This window comes from Notolabrus celidotus, chromosome 1 (assembly GCF_009762535.1).
Source record: "Notolabrus celidotus isolate fNotCel1 chromosome 1, fNotCel1.pri, whole genome shotgun sequence".
Taxonomy (NCBI): domain Eukaryota; kingdom Metazoa; phylum Chordata; class Actinopteri; order Labriformes; family Labridae; genus Notolabrus; species Notolabrus celidotus.
Genome location: NC_048272.1, coordinates 30743912 through 30763697, shown reverse-complemented (window position 1 = coordinate 30763697; position 19786 = coordinate 30743912). Strand labels below are relative to the sequence as shown.

Here is a 19786-nt window from a genome sequence, read left to right as displayed (position 1 = left end):
AACCTTCCTGCTGCAGATGTTGTGTCCTGATGAGGGACAGTAAACAGATAAAGATAAGATCTGAACACTGACCCCAGGTCAGTTTATCTGCTCTTTACACACACACACACACACACACACACACACACACACACACACACACACACACACACACAATCAGAAATAAGATCATTCAGACAGATTTAAACCTGTTTGTGATCAAAGTTTTAATCATGAAAAATCTGAGAGATTAAACAGAGCGATGAGAGAACACACTGTTGTCTGCGTATGGTGTGATACTCCTGGTTCAATTCATCAGTTCAAACTATTTTTTTAACTGTTATAACATGTTTCATTTGAAAATCACTGATTTACACACATCATTTTCTTCATTATTTTATTTTTTGCCATTGACTGTTGGCCTTCATTTATCTAAACATTAAACACAAACACAAAGATAGTGAAGTTTAAAAAAGAATGTGTAGAAATATTTGCTAATATGGAGCAAAACGTCCCCCCCAAAAAAATCGTTTTTTGTCACCTTGTATTGAAATTTAGTTTGTTATTTACATGAGAAAGAGATTTTCTCTACAGCTGCAACAAAAGAAAACTTGCAGATTTTATTAACAAAGGTGTTTAACCAATAAATGTGTGCACAAACTGAATCCTGCAGCTCATTTCTGGATCATAATAAAACATTTTCAACACAAAGAGACGTCAAAATAGCATTAAAAAAAGTGAAATAATTCTTAGAACTGTGTTTTATATAAATACATTCGTCAGTGTATTATGTAGCTCCTGTATGAAAATGCTGCTTTATTATTTGTTAAGAACCCAGTGAGTTAAAGACCTGCTGACTCTGACTGAGCTGCAGAGACTCAAACAGATTTGGAGGGAAAGCAGGAGCTGTCAATTAAACTCTGTTAAGCAGAGTCCTCTGGGAAGGCACACTTCTATTGTGTGACCCCCCTCCCTCCTCCTCTTCACCCCGCCTTCTGCAGTTTGTAATAAATGGGAAAGAGAGTGTGGGAAAGGAGGTTGAGATCCTGCTCACACACACCCTCCAGTCAATAGAGCCTCCCCCCCCTAAGAAAGCCTTTCAACCTGTGGGATCAGATCAGAGGCTCCGCTGAGCCGGGGGCCACGTGTGGACCGTTTCTGAACGTTCCCGCCTTCGTTCACATCAACCAAACCTCATGAGGGTCTCAGTGTGTGTATACTCACCTACTGATGACTGCACCTCCTCTCCCTCCTCCCCCGTCTCCCCCTCCTCCTGCTGCAGCCCTCTCATCAACCAAACATGTGGTGTAACACCTGCCCGCACTTCTGGAACAAGTACTGACACTGTTTACATCAAAGTGCCACTACGACAGGGTAAAAGCACAAGTCCAGGTTTAAACTACAAACATTTAATCAGCTACATTCAAGCTTCACAGTAAAAGCATACTGAGCGTCATTTTTAGAGTAAAATAACACAAGTACTAGCAGCTCCTTGAAGTAAAAGTCTGGCAGAAAAGCATAAAACTGTTCAACGCTTCATGTAGTTAAAGTACGAGAGCATAACCAGCATGAGTGTCTGAAAATGATTAATACCTCTGGTTACAGTGGTTCATTTTTCAGACCTTCGTATCAACAATTTGAGACGTCTGCTAAGAAAACATTTACTGGTTCATTATGTCCCCCAGAGGAGCTCTCGTTCATCTGTTTGTGGTGAGTCTCAGTTTCACTGTAAACAGTAACTTCCACAGAGGCTTCACTCTGACTTTCTTCAGTGTTGTGAACCTGAAACAGAAACTGATGTTCTTGTTATGTTCTTGTAATCAATGGGTCTTATGTTTGCTGAAATACCAACATCATGATGCAGATTACCAAAATTCAAAAGTCAAGCTTTGTCAGGTCTGTCCTCAAGAGGAGTAGAAAACTACATTTAAAATGTTTGTTTGTTCAATGGAGGTCTACAAAAGAGGATTAGAGACACTGATGTTTTTTTTTAGGTCTGGCCTTCCTTCTTCACAGAATCTTCATTTTCTTCTCAGAATTCCCAGAGGTCAAAGAGAATTCTGGAATTCTGTCTTTAATCTCAGAATTCTAGAACACCTGCTGTTGCTCTCCATACAGACTGTTTTTCCTGATTGGTGTAAACAGAGATTACAGTAAGAGTGCACTGTTACCATCAGCTTCATGTAGTCATTTAGGACATTAGTTAAACTGCAAGAAGCTAAGGATACCTGTGAACTCTTACATCATATTCTGAATAATTCTCTTACTGCGTCTAGAGTAACTTTACTTTGTTGTGTGACTTTAAAAGTCACCAATAAAGGTTATTTAGTGAATATGGTTTGTTGTTTTTCAGTGAGTTAAATGCTTCTACATGTTGCTGAGGCGACAGGTGCAGGGATCCTTTCGTCATTTTCTTCTTCTGTGGTCCTCAGGCCACGTTTCTGACCGATGAGTCACCGCACAAAAACATTCCAGCATGGAGCATTCAGACAGAAAACACTCCCCCTCCATACATGCACACGACCAACAACACGTCTCCATGAGTGTGTGTGTTTCTGAGGAATGTGTGAGAGCGGCATGCGACTCCTCGTTCCCACACTTCAGGGTCCATTCACCCTGCGGCGACCACCACTGATCCCCCCCACATTATGCTCCGGCCTCAATGGGCCATCTGGACAGCTACCGGAGAGCCAACACACACTCACACACACTCACACACACACCTGAAGAGTCAGTTAACATTCATCATGGATCCCATCCGATGGACTGAGGGAGGTTTATATTTGTTTATTTTGGCAAAGGGTTATGTTTATTTCTGGACATGTGTGATGTAGGTCTTCGGAGTTGATGACCTGTAATAACCTGCTCCTGATCGCCAATACTGCTAACAATACAAAGAGGGTAAGAAAGGCTAAAACTTAGAGAGCATGTATATACAGTATATATGATATATTCTATCATTTCGTCAGTACATATTTGTTAACTTGCCAACTTTCAGGTGGAATCAAAGATCCGTAGTTAAACTTGGGGACCTATTCCTCCCTTCAGAATACACCTGTTGCACACAAATCAACATTTTGGGGAGATTTCAGGAGTTGCGTACATGTGTGAATGCAGCGTTTTTAACTTTTTGTGTTCCCTTGGACAAAAGTGAAGTTTTCCCGTCAGAGAATGTGATGGCATTCAAAGGTGTTAAACTTTTCTCAGGATTCATCAGGATAAACTTCACTTCAAGAACCAACCAGATATATTTCTGTTTGTTTCTGGATTTGTCACACACACACACACACACACACACACACACACACACACACACACACACACACACACACACACACACACACACACTCATACGTACACTCATACTCACACACACACACTCACACTCTTTGTCCAGACACCAACACACTCAATTTAGCATGAAGTCACTGAAACCCTCTTTGTCATTATCTGTGCTGTTCATTGGTCTGTAAGTGTGGGAACCTGCAGCCACACTGACACCCACACACTTCAAAAACTTCAGTTTGGACTTCATCCAGTCCCCCACAGGTTCCCTCAGTAAACCTGAAAAAGCCTTTTATAACAATAAGATAAATATAGTTAGAATCTTTACATTGGGGTGAGAGGAGGGGGTTTTGAAGATTTATCACCATAACCTGTGATGTAATTTATCTGTGATGCATTTAACTGAACTAATGATGCCCTTGAACTTGTTAAATTAATTTTCACAGTATCAAGGTCTCAGATTCACTGTACCTTTTTCTAAGATACAGTGTGGCTAGGTCTGAAATTATAGTTTATCTCAATTATTTACACACAAATACTGGTCCTTGGTCCACAATTGCCACAACATGTAACCCATGCACCAACCCCCTGAACCAATTCTGCTAAACTACAAGCACAATTCCTGCTTTAAACTCAAACTGCAGTTCTAAAACACAGTTTTTTCAAAACACTACACACAATTCTCTGCATTTGGCACAATTTTCATGAAGAAAATATCTTGTTTTCTCAAGGAACACTCAGTCATTCAAAATCTAAAGTTAATTGCCCTACTATGCACACTGACTCATCACATGGGCAAACACCTGTCACACAGTTTTACAATTACCAATCAGAGCTTTATTTCCCCCCTGTCTGGCCAGGGAAAACATTACTTGTGATGTGGATGAGGTGCTGTGGCCAGACCGAAACAGAAGAGAGGATGCAGCATAGTTTTTTTTAGTTTTTTTTTTTTACTGTAACTGTATACTGTAAATTATTCAGTTGTTTTGTATGTAGACCACTGTATTTGCAACTTTGTGTTGGCTGGGATGTACATGGTGTACACTGTTTTTTTTAGGAAAAATAAAATATATTTGTTACTGTGTATTTGTGTGTTTTGAGTATAAAAACAATATTGTAAAATATTTTACAACACATTTATGTATGTACGGTCTGTAGTAAGTGTAACACTGAAATAAAAAAAGGCCTAAGTCATTATGATGAATGGAGAAGAAGTGTTTTCCATTCATCAGAGTGTTTTACATTGAGCACATCAGTGTTCAACTGGTTCTTATAAATGTCTATTCATATGGTGGTTTGTGTGTGTGATATGAAAACAAAATACCACTTTGAGAAGAAATAACATTGTTTCGAATGTTAAGTATAATTTTGCTGGAGAACTGAGGGGTTTTGCCCATTTTGATTTGTGTGTAGAGTTCTGAGAGTATGAGGCATGCCTTCAGAAAATGTGTGTAAACAATTGAGAAAAACTGTAATTGTAACTTTGTTTTAGATTCAATGTAACTAGGGCTCAGACTCTTTATAACTAGGTCTCAAATTCACAGTAACTGGGTCTATGTTTCACAGTAACTAGATCCTGGATTCACAGTAATTTGGGTATCCAATTCACTTTATCAAGGTCTCAGGTTCACTGTATACATGCCTTAGATTCACTCTTACTAGGTCTCAGATTCATTGTATACATGCTTCAGAGTTATTCTTAATAGGTCTCAGATTCATTGTGAATATGCTTAATATTAACTCTTGAGTCTCAGATTTACTGCAATTTGGTCTCAGGTTCACTGTAAGCATGCTTCAGATTCACTCTTACTAGGTCTCGGATTCACTGTATCTAGGATTCTGGTTCACTGTATACATGCTTCAGATTAACTCTTACTGGTCTCAGATTTACTGTACATATGCTTCAGATTCACTCCCACTTGGTCTTACATTTACTGCAACTTGGTCTCAGATTCACTTACACCCTTAGCTGGGTGTAAGAATCCCTGTTATTCCACCAGATCAGTCATCTAAATATTCAATTCTAACTCAGCAGCCTTGGCCAGTTTTCAATTAGTCACTGATGTCCGGTGATTTGGAACAGTTTCCCTGCCTCACTTGACTGTCAGCCTTTTTTTTCCCTTAAAGATCTTTGAATAATTTTCTTTCCTTCCCTTCCTGCTGTTTAGCAGTATTTAAACACATTTCTTCCTGCTTTCACACTTTTTATGAACACTTAGATTTGCTTCAAAATGTCATAGGGCTTTGCTGATGCTTCAATGTCAATGTTAGGTGAAATCATTTTAAAAGGCTGTACATTTTTATGTACAATAAACAACCCAACTAACTATGTGTACACTGAGAAGAATAGGCGGGTGATTTGAACTTTGTTGTTGTGATGGACTTCAGGTCAGCAGGCAGCTTGTTGTTGAGAGAAGGACCACAGTTACTAAAGAGCCTTTCGCCATGATCTAATTCTAAGTATGGCTAAAAGAACCCCACCTGATTACCTAAGAGGCCTGATTGGGTGGTAGTCTGAACCATTGAGGGCTTTATGTACTAATAGTAGGATTTGAAAGGTGATTCTGTATTGAACGGGGAGCCAGTGAGGTTTTTGATGAATACAATTTCAGGAAGTTTTCAGAAGTTTTTTGCTCATGTGAACAAAGAGAGAGAGTGAACGGTCCTTGGAGGACAAAAACAGCTGACGACTGAGATCTGTGTGTCCCAGTTTCCCTCCAGCTCTTCCAACAGCTCCCACAGTTTATTGCTTGTAAGTGCGTCCATATGGTAATAAGCAGCTTATCATTTCCATGTGAATGTGACACAAAGTGAGGTTTCATTATGAGCCTGAAACTGCTGGATATCTGACCGTTGAATTAGTGTTGATCTGTTTGCAGAGTTCAACAATGAATATGAGCGGTGAGAACGGTATCTGAAGCACGCAGCCTGCAGCACACTTGCTATTGTGTTTCCGCCCATGCTGCACAACAATGCATTCCTCTCTTTTCTCTGCACGTTCTGCAGAGGAGGGATGCCTCAGCCACAATGAGAGGACCTGCTCCGTCCAACTTCAAACACACTCCTGATGTTTTTGTTCAGATGTAAATGAGCATCACAGATATTCAATGACTGTCAATCCAACCACAGAATAAACACAATGACACCAGAATACAAGGGTTTAGTTAAATATACAGAGATCTGATTATGAGGACATTTATTTGGAAATCAGATATTTATTCCAGCTTTCTTCTAAGAGCAAAAGTACTACTTGTGAAGATGAATATATGTCATTTCAATTTTATAGGCGGAGCTCATTCTAGAAACTCTTTACATCATATTTTAGAGAGCTCACAGAGCCTTACAACAGCCTCCACATCTGAGAGAGTCTCGCTGTACATTGCTGCAAAGGCCACATTATGTGTGAACCCCAATATTTGATGTTGTTTTGACCATTGAAACCCATAGATTTAGTTCTTGTAACTGTTGGTCGAACCAGGACCTGTCGCCACCCCCTTAAGGACAACTTGGGGCACAAATTTCTTAAACATTTTAACCACATATTTTTATTCTTATTTAGAACCTATAAAACTTAAGACTGCACTGAATCTGCTTGTTTTATTTTTTCTTATTACTTTTATCTGACCTCTATCAACCTTGATCTCTTTTTCCAGAATGGCTGGGCATGTGTGTGGCTGAATGCTCAGAGAACAGTGACATTTGTTACTCTTATTTATTTTCCAAAGAGAGCGAGAGCATATTTTGTTGTGACTCTGTAGTGAAAATCACTGCATTAAAAACAGAAATGACTCTGTAGTGGAAATCACTATGTCAAAAAAAAAAAACATGACTCTGTAGTAGAAATCACTGCATGAGCTCAACATAATTTCTTAAATCATTGTCTGTGAACACAGTTCATCACTGCATCCACAAATGCAGGGTGAAACTGAACCATGCAAAGAGGAAACCATATATAAACATGATCCGTAAACACCAGAGACTTTTCTGGACCTGAGCCGGTTTAAGATGGACTGAGTGGAATTGGAAAACTGTCCTGTGGTCTGATGAATCGAAATCTGACATTTTTTTTTGGAAATCATGGACACAGTGTCCTCCGCTCTAAAGAGGAGAGGGTCCACCCGGCTTGTTATCAGCTTACACTTCAAAGCCAGCATCCCTGATGGTATGGGGATCATAAGAGTCCATGGCATGGGTAGCTTACACATCTGTGAAGGCTCCATTAATGCTGAACAATATATACAAGTTTAGGATCAACATATGCTGCCATCCAGATGATGCCTTTTTCAGGAAGACATTCTGCACGTATTACAACAGCATGGCTCTGTAGTAGAGGAGTCCAGGTCCTAAACTGGCCTGCTTGCAGTCCTGACTTGTCACCCATTGAAAACATTTGGAGCACCATGAATCTAGAAATACGACAAAGGAGACCCTGAACTGTTGAGCAGCTGAAATCCTCTATCAGGAAGAATGGGACAAATTTCACTTTTAAGTCCGAAACTGGTTTCCTATGTTCACCAATGTTTACAGAGTGTCGTTTAAAGAAGAGCTGATGAAACAAAATGTAACACTGTCCCTGTCCCAACTGTCTGAAATGTGTTGCTGGCATCAAATTAACAATGAGTAGATATTTTTCCTAAAACAGTTATATCTTATCAACTTCAACATCTGACTTTGTTTTGCATTGTTCTTAATTAAAAATAGGATTCAAATGTTTTGCAAAACCATCACAGTCTGTTTCTAGTCATATTTTGCACAGCATCCCAACTTTTCAGAATTAGAGTTCAATTCTACTCTGTGCTTTTCTATTCTTGCAAGAATTCTAGGCTCATAGTTTTCATCATTTGGACAGTCTGGTAAGTATTAGCGCTCTGCTGCCCTCTAGTGTCTAAAGTGGTACACATATTTTGAACACCAGAGTTTTGAAAGGACCAACTTAAATGTCTGTAACTAACTTGAAAATGTAAGTGTTGATAGTACTACATTTACATATTTATTCAAGTTAAAATTCAATCAACCAAATACATTGACCAAACTTTTTTGATGTATCAGTATTGATGAAGAATATCAGCATCAAGGTGTCAGATTTTTTTGGCCTTTACTTTTCAGAGCCATTGTGGAATGTATTTGTGGTCACAGTGTACATGGCACAGCAAATATCAAGATTTAATAATCAATAAAGACGGTGACTGGAACACCGGTACTAAAGAATAAGACAGTAGGGACAACAGAAACCTAAATATGAATATTCTAAGTAAAAATAATTTCTGTACAAAGTAGTATAAAAGTACTATTTAAAGACATAAATACATAAATTTGCCTGAATAAAATTACAATTTTGCACATGGTTATTGAGGTATTGCACCTGAAATCAATGTATTGCATATGTATATGATATTTCACAGGTGTCCTCAGTGGTTTACTGTTTGAAAATATTATAGTCCAGTTTCACAACTAAGAGCTCAAAATGATCAATCTATCTGATGCAATATTTTACTGCTAATAAAAGTTAACAAATTTGCCCCCGAAAAGTGATTGGAAGAACGAAAAGGAAAACTCAAACCCTGCCTTTCATTTCAATAAGGCAGACTAGTTTTTCCCCTCAAATGTTTTACTGTATCTTACTTAAAATATATAAATATATATATACACCATTTTTATTTCCTTTTTAGCACACCTTCCTGTAGTTAATATTAAACTGATCAAGCTCTCGTTGATAATCAATCAGGAAAACAAGAGGTAGAAGAGATTGATTGTGTGAATCATATTTATCATCTGTTCCTTTTCACAGTGAATACACCAATGACCTAACAAGTCATAGAGAGGAAATAATAATATCTAGACTACGCTTTGGTCACTCGAGATTGAATAGTAGTGCAGTCAGAATAAGGAAACATCCAACAGGAATATGTGACTTTTGTATAGAAGAAGAAGAAGAAGAAGAAGAAGAAGAAGAAGAAGAAGAAGAAGAAGAAGAAGAAGAAGAAGAAGAAGAAGAAGAGGAAGAGGAAGAAGAAGAAGAAGAAGAAGAAGAAGAAGAAGAAGAAGAAGACCACACAGTCCCGCCTCTTTGGTGACGCCATCAAGGACTAACCAGGAAGTCGTTTGTGTTATACCAGTGGTGTCCAAACTTTTTTCAAAGAGGGCCACATATAATGTTGTCAGAATACCTCAGGGCCAGTGGCTCCAACTGTGACTTAGTATTCATAAAAGTTATATATGAAATATCTATTTAATAATCAATCAATCAGACTTTATTTATAAAGCGCTTTTCATACAATGACATTGTAACACAAAGTGCTGTACAAGAAAAACAACTTAAAATAGAATAAATTCAGAAAAAGATCCCAGCCCCAGCCCCGACCCCAAACCCACCCCACAATCCTAAGGTTAACAATACAATATGCAACAAAAGTAATAAAAACAATATAAAATTAATAAATAAATAAAAATAAATAAATAAAAAAATCTAAATAATTTGCTGAACGAACTGAGGACTGAGGAATAACAATTATTTTACTTTTCTTTGCTCAATAAATCAGTAACTAGGTAGTCCTCAGTTCTCCACAAGCCACCTAAAGATTTGCAAACTTTATATTCTTCTGAAAAAATTATTTTCTTTAGGGTCGGGCAATGTGGGAAAAATATTGTCTCATTATTTTTCTATGGCAGGATCACGATCTGGATTTCATCACTCTTCTTTTTCATGTCGTTTTTAAGACTGTTCTGCAGCAGACAACATTTTAAGAACTAAATAATTATTTTCCTGCATTTTGAACATTTTTTATGCACCAAATTTAGCCTTTTCTGTACAATTTCATAATTCTGATCTTGTCTTGTATCCTCTATTGTGTCTTCTGAACTTTTAGTGTTCATCAAGAACATTTTCACATCATGATAAAAACATTAATTTGAAAACCTGTCCGCTTTAAGAGTTCTTGTGTTTCTTCTTTATTGCCATCTTGCAGAATTCCCAGAGCTTTGACTTTAGTAGTCCATGTGAAGCTTTTTGAGATGTTTCTGGATTGACTTTAGTTTTGTTTGTGCACAAGAAATGTAAATGTACAGATGACTCAGAATGTAATTAATTTCTGTGCTATAAATGACACAATTTAAGATGGAAGCTTGGGGCCATAAATAAATGGACTGTGGGCCGCAATTGGCCCCTGGGTCGTACTTTGGACATGCCTGTGTTATACAGTCTGTGGTTATTCCCTGGTTATTCCCATGAGTTCTTCCTCCACTTCAGAGACGAGACAAGGACAGAAACACGGTAAAGTGTTCTCTCATTGAAAACATTTGAATGTCATACGTATTCATTAGAGTACTTTCGAACCTCCTCATTTAGAAGTATATAATGTCAAACTGTCCAACAGACTGTTAGTAACAAAACTTTCCCACGTAGGAGCAATTTTATGTGACGTCAGGCCCACGGCGGGAAATGATGTTTTGATGTTGTTCTTTGTTTTGATGTTATTTGTTTTGATGTTATTTGTTTTGATGTTGTTCTTTGTTTTTATGTTGTTCTTTGTTCAAGGATTTAGTCACACACATTTAGAGTTTCTCCCCAACGATATGAAGTTTTGATCCCCGGATTGGCGAGGTCATAAGCGTGTAACCACATCCAGAGGTAAATGTGTGCATATTTCAAGTTTAAAATCTAGAGTTTATATGAGTTATTTACTTTGTTCAGACACCCAGCAGCCTTATGAATAACAGTTTGCAAGTAACTGGCTAACCCCAAATCCAACTGTGTCATAGAAGGTTGAAAGCTTTTCAAACATCTACAATGTGTTTGAATAGTCAAGTGGTTGTAAATCAGTTACAATTTATTTTTTATCTCCCCTTTATTTAACAGGGTAAGTCCAATTGAGATCAATGATCTCTTTTCTAAATGAGACCTGGCCAAGTGTGACTGCAATGTAGAGTTTCAACATTATCACAATCAGAATCATGCAGTATAACTAAATACATTAGCATACAGAAAGCCTGGACTCCAGACATTTCACTAGGGATTTATAAGCATCCAGTTTTAATGAAGTTTTGCATTTTAAAATCAGACTTTAGATTGTTCTAGGCAAAAGGTGCCAAAAGCTTGAGGGCGTTCCTTCCCTGCTCAGTTCGACATTAGGGGAAAAAAATGAGAAACTGATAAAGGAACAAAGGTATTCCAGAATACTGTCCATAGTGGCTTTGACGATAAATATAAGTATTCCAGAATTCTCCACTGAATCACTTTGAAGATAAAGATGAGTATTCTGGAATTCTGCCCAGAATGGCCTTGAAGATAAAGATACCATAATCAAAGATAGATAAAAAGGTTGCCTCTACAGTTTCTTTTTTCACATAAAAGGTAGAGCAAGACCTGTTACACGTCCCAGCAAAACCTTCAGCTTTTTAGTAATATGCTCCGTAAAAGACAAACTGTCATCAATTAAAACCCTGAATATTTAAGAGAAAATACCAACTCAATTTCCATCATCAGTAAGCAGTAAAATGATGATGACAGTGAGGTAACATTTATTTGTATAACTTTCAAGCAGGAGATTATTAGAGTGACATCAGAGAAAATGGCTGCCATGTGACTGTTGCAAACAGCAGGGAGGGACACTTGAGTCTCTGTTTAACCTGCGGTCTGCTTTTTTATTTTTTGTTTTACTTAGAAATGGCTTCCAGATCAGAGGAGGAGCTCTGCTGTCTGGTCTGTAAAGACGTCTTCAGAGATCCTGTCATTCTCTCATGTAGCCACAGCTTCTGTAAAGACTGTCTACAGAGCTGGTGGAGAGAGAAACCAACACAAGAGTTTCCAGTTTGTAAGACACTATCTTCTAACAGAACTCCACTTCGTAACCTGGTCTTAAAGAACCTGTGTGAGGCTTTTTTGTTAGAGAGAGCTCAGAGATCTTCAGAGGATTTCTGCAGTCTGCACTCTGAGAAACTCAAACTCTTCTGTCTGGACCATCAGCAGCCAGTGTGTCTCGTCTGCAGAGATTCAGAACAACCCACCAACCACAGATTCAGACCCATCGATGAAGCTGTCCACGAGCCCAGGAGGATTCTTCAGGAAACTCTGGAGCCCTTAAAGGAGAAGTTAAAGGTTTTTGAACAAGTTAAAGTGAAGTTTGAAAAAACAGCAAAATACATTGATGCCCAGACGAGACACAGAGAGGCAGATTAAGGAGCAGTTTAAGAAGCTTCACCAGTTTCTACAAGAGGAAGAGGAGGCCAGGCTATCTGCACTGAGGGGGGAAGAGAAGCAGAAGAGTCAAAGGATGAAGGAGGAGATGGAGGCTCTGAGCAGAGAGATAGCAGCTCTTTCAGACTCAGTCAGAGCAACAGAGAACGACCTGAGAGCTGGAGACGTCTCATTCCTGAAAAACTACAAGGCTGCAGTGGAAAGAGTCCAGCAATACTGTTCAATACTGACAAAAGATGCTGCAAAAACATTGAATAACTTCACCATGTATAGATGCAGTGTCTGAATTGAGGAAGCACTCTATTAATTTTCATTGTTATGCGATGACACTCAGCTCTATCTATCAGTGAAGCCAGAAGAAACCAATCAGTTATCTAAATTAGTAGCCTGGATGACCAGAAATTTCTTACTGCTAAACTCAGGAAAAACTGAAGTGATTGTTATTGGCCCCAAACACCTCAGAGAGACTTTTTCTAATAATATAAGTACCTTAGACGGCATTAGTCTGGCATCCAGCACCTCGGCTAGGAATCTAGGAGTCCTATTTGATCAAGATTTATCCTTCAATTCCCAAATTCAGCAAATCTCAAGGTCAGCCTATTTTCATTTGCGCAATATTTCTAAAATTAGACACTTCCTATCTCAGAGCGACGCAGAAAAACTAGTCCATGCATTTGTTACCTCCAGGTTAGATTACTGTAACTCCCTCTTATCAGGCTGCCCCAATAAGTCTCTAAAGATTCTTCAGCTAGTTCAAAACGCTGCAGCTCGAGTATTGACTAGAACCAGGAAGAGGGAGCACATTTCTCCAGTGCTAGCTTCTCTACACTGGCTCCCAATAAAATGTAGAATAGAATTTAAAATCCTTCTTTTAACCTACAAAGCCCTTAAAAATCAGGGACCCTCGTATCTTAAAGAGCTCATAGTGCCCTATTACCCCTCTAGAACTCTACGCTCCCAACATGCAGGCTTGCTAGTTGTACCTAAAATCTCTAAAAGTAGTGTGGGAGGTAGAACCTTCAGTTATCAGGCCCCTCTCCTTTGGAATCATCTACCAGTCAGGGTCCGGGAGGCAGACACCCTCTCCACTTTTAAGAGTAGACTTAAAACGTTCCTTTTTGATAAAGCTTATAGTTAGAGCCGGATCAGGCTTGGACCAGCTTTTGTCATGCTGCTATAGGCCTAGACTGCCGGGGGAACTGGCACACTGACACACTGGGATCCTAGCTCACCCTCTTCCCCCCAACCCCTTCATCACTTACTTTAACTCTGCCTGTCCCATTAAAGTTACTAACCATAGACCTTTCTGGAGTCCCTGAGCTCCATTGTCTCGTAGATTCCTCTGAGCTGCTGTAGACGTCCTCCTGCTGTGGACGATCTGGACTCCAGCTGATACAGACGTGCTGGACTCCAGCGGCAACAGCTTCTACTACTCGTCTCATCACTATCACTTCTCTCTCTTACTCCCCTCTATCTGTCTTTCCAGACCCAACTCAGTCGAGGCATGATGGCTGTCTAACATAAGTCTGGTTCTGCCTGAGGTTTCTGCCTGTTAAAAGGAAGTGTTTCCTCACCACTGTAACTAGCTAAATACTGCGATGTGCAATGCTCATGATGGATTAAGGTGGGGTCAGACTGAGTCTTACCCTGTCTTGAAGTTGGGTCTCTGTTCATAATTTGACATAGAGTGGTCTAGACCTCCTATGTTTGTAAAAGCGTCTTGAGATAACGTTTGTTGTGATTTGGCGCTATACAAATAAAGATTGATTGATTGATTGATTGAATTATCTCACACATTAATGCTGTTTTGGAAAATATATATCATTTGTGGGGCAAACCCTATTCCCTTATCCCCTGGTTAAAGTTATGTACTCAGTACTTTAAGTTAATTTCAAATAAATAACTTTTTACTTTTACTTAAAGCTACGGTTGGTAGTCACGGAAAACTAGCATGAATTTGAAAGTAGCATTTCCTCGGGACCCCGTCTAACCCCCAGTTATTTTAACCGTCTTAAGAAATATATTTTAAAATAATGTTACTCCTTTAGAGTTCTTTTAGGGGAATTCTATGTCTTTTAAAATATGTTTTATTTCTTTATCTTGACTTGTGTGTTTTTGTTAACAGCCGGCTTTTATTCTGCTGCCCATGTAAAGCACTTTGTAACTCGGTTTTGAAAAGTGCTCTACAACTAAATTACTATTGTAATTGTTATTGTGACTGATTCAAAACCAGTCCTCAGCACATTGTTTGTGTTTTGCACTACCTCAACGCATGTCTCACTCAGCGGTAAGAAAACACCAAAACATTTTCATAGTGAAAGTTAAAAACACAAACAAACATGAAATGTACGCGCAGGAGGCGGGTAGAACGGAAGGACAGGATTTGATTGGTTTTATAATTTGGCTCCTGATGGCAGGGATTGGTAGATAGCGTTGTTTTTCACTCTTTTTTAAGAACGCATTATGTATTGATTGCCACCGGGATGTAAAGATCATTTTAACCAGTATAACAAAAAGTGGATCTAAATCTGACTACCAACCCAAGCTTTAAGTAGGTTAACAGACTGATAGCTCAACCTCTGTGTATAAGTAAAATGTCATTAAGTACACATTATCCCTTACTTTATGCTTTGTCAAGAAAGCACATCCTAGTTGAGAGAAAGTTAAAAGGGACTTTTTTCAGCAGAGAGGAAAAGAGGAACTTATCAGGTTGCCGTTGAAAAAAAGAGAAGCCAGCGGGGATTCCAGCTATTGAGAAAGAGGATGCTGGATTGCTTAATGTAACAACCAGTTTAAAGAGTTTAGATAAACATTAGATTATAATAACACAAGACAAACATTTGGAGTAACAAATACAGGAGTAAAACATTTAAAGATCTTTAATATCAATTATTAAAATAATAAAAATACATTAATACAAGCAAGAGTGCATGGTTGGAATGTGGTTTGAAATTTATTTTTCAGGCATTAGATAATAGAATTAAATAAAAGAACATTTCATGTGAGATTTAAAGCTACAGTGAGAAACTTTTTGAATGGGTGTGTATGTGGTTTCCTGTGCGTTTCCCAAGCTCTGAAATCGCTTGCCACCCCAATTAAGATCGGCCCCGATTGCTGAATGTTTTAAATCTTTGTTGAAGACACATCTCTTCTCTGTGGCCTTCTCCTCGTGAAGAGGACAGTAATATCCTGTTATGTAGTTGTTTATTGTTGTCTTCATGTACTTTGTACTTTTTACTTTTTATCTTGTAAAGCACTTTGGCCAACACTGGTTGTTTTTAAATGTGCTATATAAATAAAGTTGACTTGACTTCAAGACCAGCTTCAAATGAACACTCGAAGAACTGCAGTCTTTAGCCCTTCTGCATGGGCTTCATATTTTGAGACCGGAGGTTGCTGCTTGCTCTATATGTGTGTGCACAATGCTCTTCTATGGTGTTTAACATGACAGACTGATAACACATTATCACCACCAACTGGACTAGCATGCTAATGCGGTCATTTTCAACTGTATTTCTGGATACATGTGGACATAGCCTCAGAGACTTCAGTAGTATTTCAGTCTGCTTCATACCCACGTTAAGAGTCCTCCCAGGAGCTGTAAAGGATTACATCGTCAGGGATAAGGTGAGAGCTGCACCCTGTCTTTCTCCTTGTGGCCCAAAGACAATAATCTGTTGAGTTGGAGAGGATTTTGCTTCATACAAGTCTAAGATGTGTGTGTGTGTGTGTAAAGGTAAATGAATGTGACATGTGAAATAAAAGCAGAAAATAAGAAAAAGGTAAGTTTGTGTGATGGAAGAGGAGGAGCACACGTCTTGTTAGTTTCCAGTAACTGTGTGAAGACAGAGAGAGAGTGGGTGATTTGCTAATCAAAGGCCCATAAAAACTGATGCAAAAAGGAAACACTGCCGTCTTCCCCCCCAGATCGTCAGATTCAGGACTGCAGATACAGAGAAAAGCTTGGACTCAAGAGAAGGAGTGTGTGAGCAGCCTTCAGGAACCTCAATGGCTTCCAGATCAGAGAAGGATCTCTGCTGTCCGGTCTGTAAGGACATCTTCAGACATCCTGTTTTTCTGTCATGTAGCCACAGCTTCTGCAAAGACTGTCTGCAGAGCTGGTGGAGAGGGAGACCAACACGAGAGTGTCCAGTCTGTAAGACGAGATCTTCAACACGGGATCCTCCCTGTAACCCCGTGTCAAAGAATCTGTGTAAGAACTTCTCACAGGAGAGAGGTAAGAGATCTTCAGAGGATCTCTGCAGTCTGCACTCTGAGAAACTCAAACTCTTTTGTCTGGACCATCAACAGCTACTGTGTCTAATCTGCAGAGATTCAAAAGATCCCTCCAAGCACAGACTGAGACCCATCGATGAAGCTGCTCCACAACACAAGAAGAACCTTCAGGAAACTCTTGAGCCTCTAAAGGATAAGTTACAGGTTTTTGAACAAGCTAAAGTGAAGTTTGAAAAAACTGCAGAACACATTCAGGTCCAGGCCCGACACACAGAGAGGCTGATTAAGGAGCAGTTTAAGAAGCTTCACCAGTTTCTACAAGAGGAAGAGGAGGCAAGGCTATCTGCACTGAGGGAGGAAGAGGAGCAGAAGAGTCAGAGGATGAAGGAGAAGATGGAGGCTCTGAGCAGAGAGATAGCAGCTCTTTCAGACTCAGTCAGAGCCACAGAGGACGAGCTGAGAGCTGGAGACGTCTCATTCCTGAAAAACTACAAGGCTGCAGTGGAAAGAGTCCAGCAGCGCCGCCTGCTGGAGGATCCACAGCTGCCCTCAAGAGCTCTGATAGACCAGGCCAAACACCTGGGCAACCTGAGCTTCAAGATCTGGAACAAGATGAAGGACCTGGTCTCCTACAGTCCTGTGATTCTGGATCCAAACACTGCTCATCAAGAACTCACCCTGTCTGAAGATCTGAGCAGCACCAGAGGAGGAATGGAGCAGCTTCCTTATAACCCAGAGAGGTTTACTGATTCCTGGTCTGTCCTGGGCTCTGAGGGCTTTAACTCAGGGACTCACAGCTGGGACGTCGAGGTTGGAGACATTTCATGTTGGAGGGTTGGGGTGTCGAAGTCTGTCCAGAGGGCGAGAGGCACGGACTCTTTCTGGGGAATAGAGTTTGTTGATTTTAAATTCAAAGCATGCTCGCCTTCATCTGTATCTACAGTCAGTGTAAAGAGCAAGGAGCTCCAGAGGATCAGAGTGAGTCTGGACTGGGACAGAAGAGAGCTGTCGTTCTCTGATCCTGATACTAACACACACATACACACCTTCAAACACACTTTCACAGAGAAGATGTTTCCATTCCATAGCTTTCTGGACAGCTCACTGCTGTATATCTTCCCTTTAGAAGACTTAACCACTTCACTGAAGATACTGCCACTGAGAGTCTGTGTGACACAACAACAGGTCTGACAGAGTCTGAAGAACGGGTCGAACAGTTTACAAGGGAATCCCTCAGATCTTTCTTTGACTCCTCCCTTTGTGTTCTGTCTCTTTTCTCCTCTCTCCTGGGGGAGTAGGGGAGGTAGAGAATACAACCTAACCCAGTGGAGACTTCTCACCGTAGCTCTCCCTTTCGTATCCTCTTTCTGACATATCTCTTCAGACTCCTCTCTTTGTTAAATTCTTATTGTCTTTGCTTTTCCTCTGTGAACATGGGGAGGTAGAGTGTACAGCCTAATCCAGAAAGGGGGAGTCCTAACTCAAATAAGCTTCTCACCCTGGCTCTGTTTTTCTGACTTTTTTTTTCAGATCTTTTAAAATATTATTCTCCCTGTATTTCTGTTTACTCCTCTCCTCCTCCTCCGTTGTAAAAATGAGGGAGTAGGGGAAGGTAGAGCATATGACTTACCTAAGCAGTGATGAGTTCCCTGAACAAAGAGGCTTCAGGCCCTGCCTTCTCTGTGCTCTTTTAACACTTAACTACGGACTCTTTATCTGATTTCTCTTTCTTCCCTCATTAAATGTGTGAGAACAGGGATATAGAGTGTTAGACCTAACCCAAGTTGAGATCAATCCAAAGTAACCCATCCATACTTCTTGGATCACAGGCTACTTTATTTGATGTAAGAGTAACATTTCTAATAACTGAGGCCTGTCACTTTTATTTGCCATTATTCGCTGATGTGCAAGGCTTGCACTTACCAGTCATGTTAACCATTTTTATTGAGAAGCCGCAATTGTGCTTTATTTTGTGGAGAAAAAAGCAAGGACAGTTGTGAACAATTACTATAGATAAGATGAGCATGTGAAACAAAACAATAAATGTTAAATGAGAGCAACAAGTTTGTCGTTATTTTTCATTGAAAGCAGGCTATGGCACAAGTTCGTTTTCAGTGTGTTATAAACAAATAAACATATTTTTTTGTCCTCACTAGGGTATTTTTCAGTAATATTTTGGGGGGCGGTTTCCCCAGTTGATTTTAATTGGTAGTATTTAAATGTGCAGTGTGTTATATTTTAAGGTACAGTGTGTAGCATTTAAAGGTACAGTGTGTAGCATTTAAAGGTACAGTGTGTAGCATTTAAAGGTACAGTGTGTAGCATTTAAAGGTACAGTGTGTTATATTCAAACATAGTGTGTAGCATTTAAAGGTACAGTGTGTTATATTTAAAGGTACAGTGTGTAGTATGTAAACGTACAGTGCATAGTATTTAAAGGTACGGTGTGTAGTATTCAAACATACAGAGTATAGTATTTAAACGTACAGTGTATAGTATTTAAAGGTGCCCTGTGTAGTATTTAAACGTACAGTGTACATATGGTATTTAAAGGTACAGTGTATAGTATTTAAAGGTACAGTGTGTATTATTTAAAGGTACAGTGTGATATATTTAAAGGTACAGTGTTTAGTATTCAAACGTACCGTGTGTAGTATTTAAAGGTGCCGTGTGTAGTATTTAATGGTACCATGTGTAGTATTTAAAGGTACAGGGTATAGTATTTAAAAGTACAGTGTATAGTATTTAAACATACAGTGTGTAGTATTCAAACGTAGAGTGTATAGTATTTAAAAGTACAGTGTATAGTATTTAAACGTACAGTGTATAGTATTCAAACGTACAGTGTATAGTATTCAAATGTACAGTGTATAGTATTTAAAGGTAGGGTGTGTAGTATTCAAACGTACAGTGTATAGTATTCAAATGTACAGTGTATAGTATTTAAAGGTAGGGTGTGTAGTATTCAAACGTACAGTGTATAGTATTTAAAGGTACAGTGTGTAGTATTCAAACATACAATGTATAGTATTTAATGGTACAGTGTGTAGTATTTAAAGGTACAGTGTATAGTATTTAAAGGTACAGTGTGTT

The 19786-nt window shown here is 39.2% G+C and overlaps 1 protein-coding gene across 1 annotated transcript; it reads left to right on the top strand.

Annotated features, from left to right (window-relative positions):
* The first annotated feature begins 16394 nt into the window (after positions 1-16394).
* LOC117816137 (tripartite motif-containing protein 35-like) lies at positions 16395-17899 on the top strand. The gene is made up of 2 exons (XM_034688280.1): positions 16395-17671; positions 17820-17899. The coding sequence occupies exons 1-2, from the start codon at positions 16466-16468 to the stop codon at positions 17826-17828; spliced, it is 1215 nt and encodes a 404-aa protein (XP_034544171.1). The 5' UTR covers positions 16395-16465; the 3' UTR covers positions 17829-17899.
* Positions 17900-19786: the final 1887 nt, after the last annotated feature.

Coding starts and splice junctions, on each gene's coding strand:
- LOC117816137 (XM_034688280.1), top strand. CDS start 16,466: ATGGCTTCCAGATCAGAGAAGGATCTCTGCTGTCCGGTCTGTAAGGAC.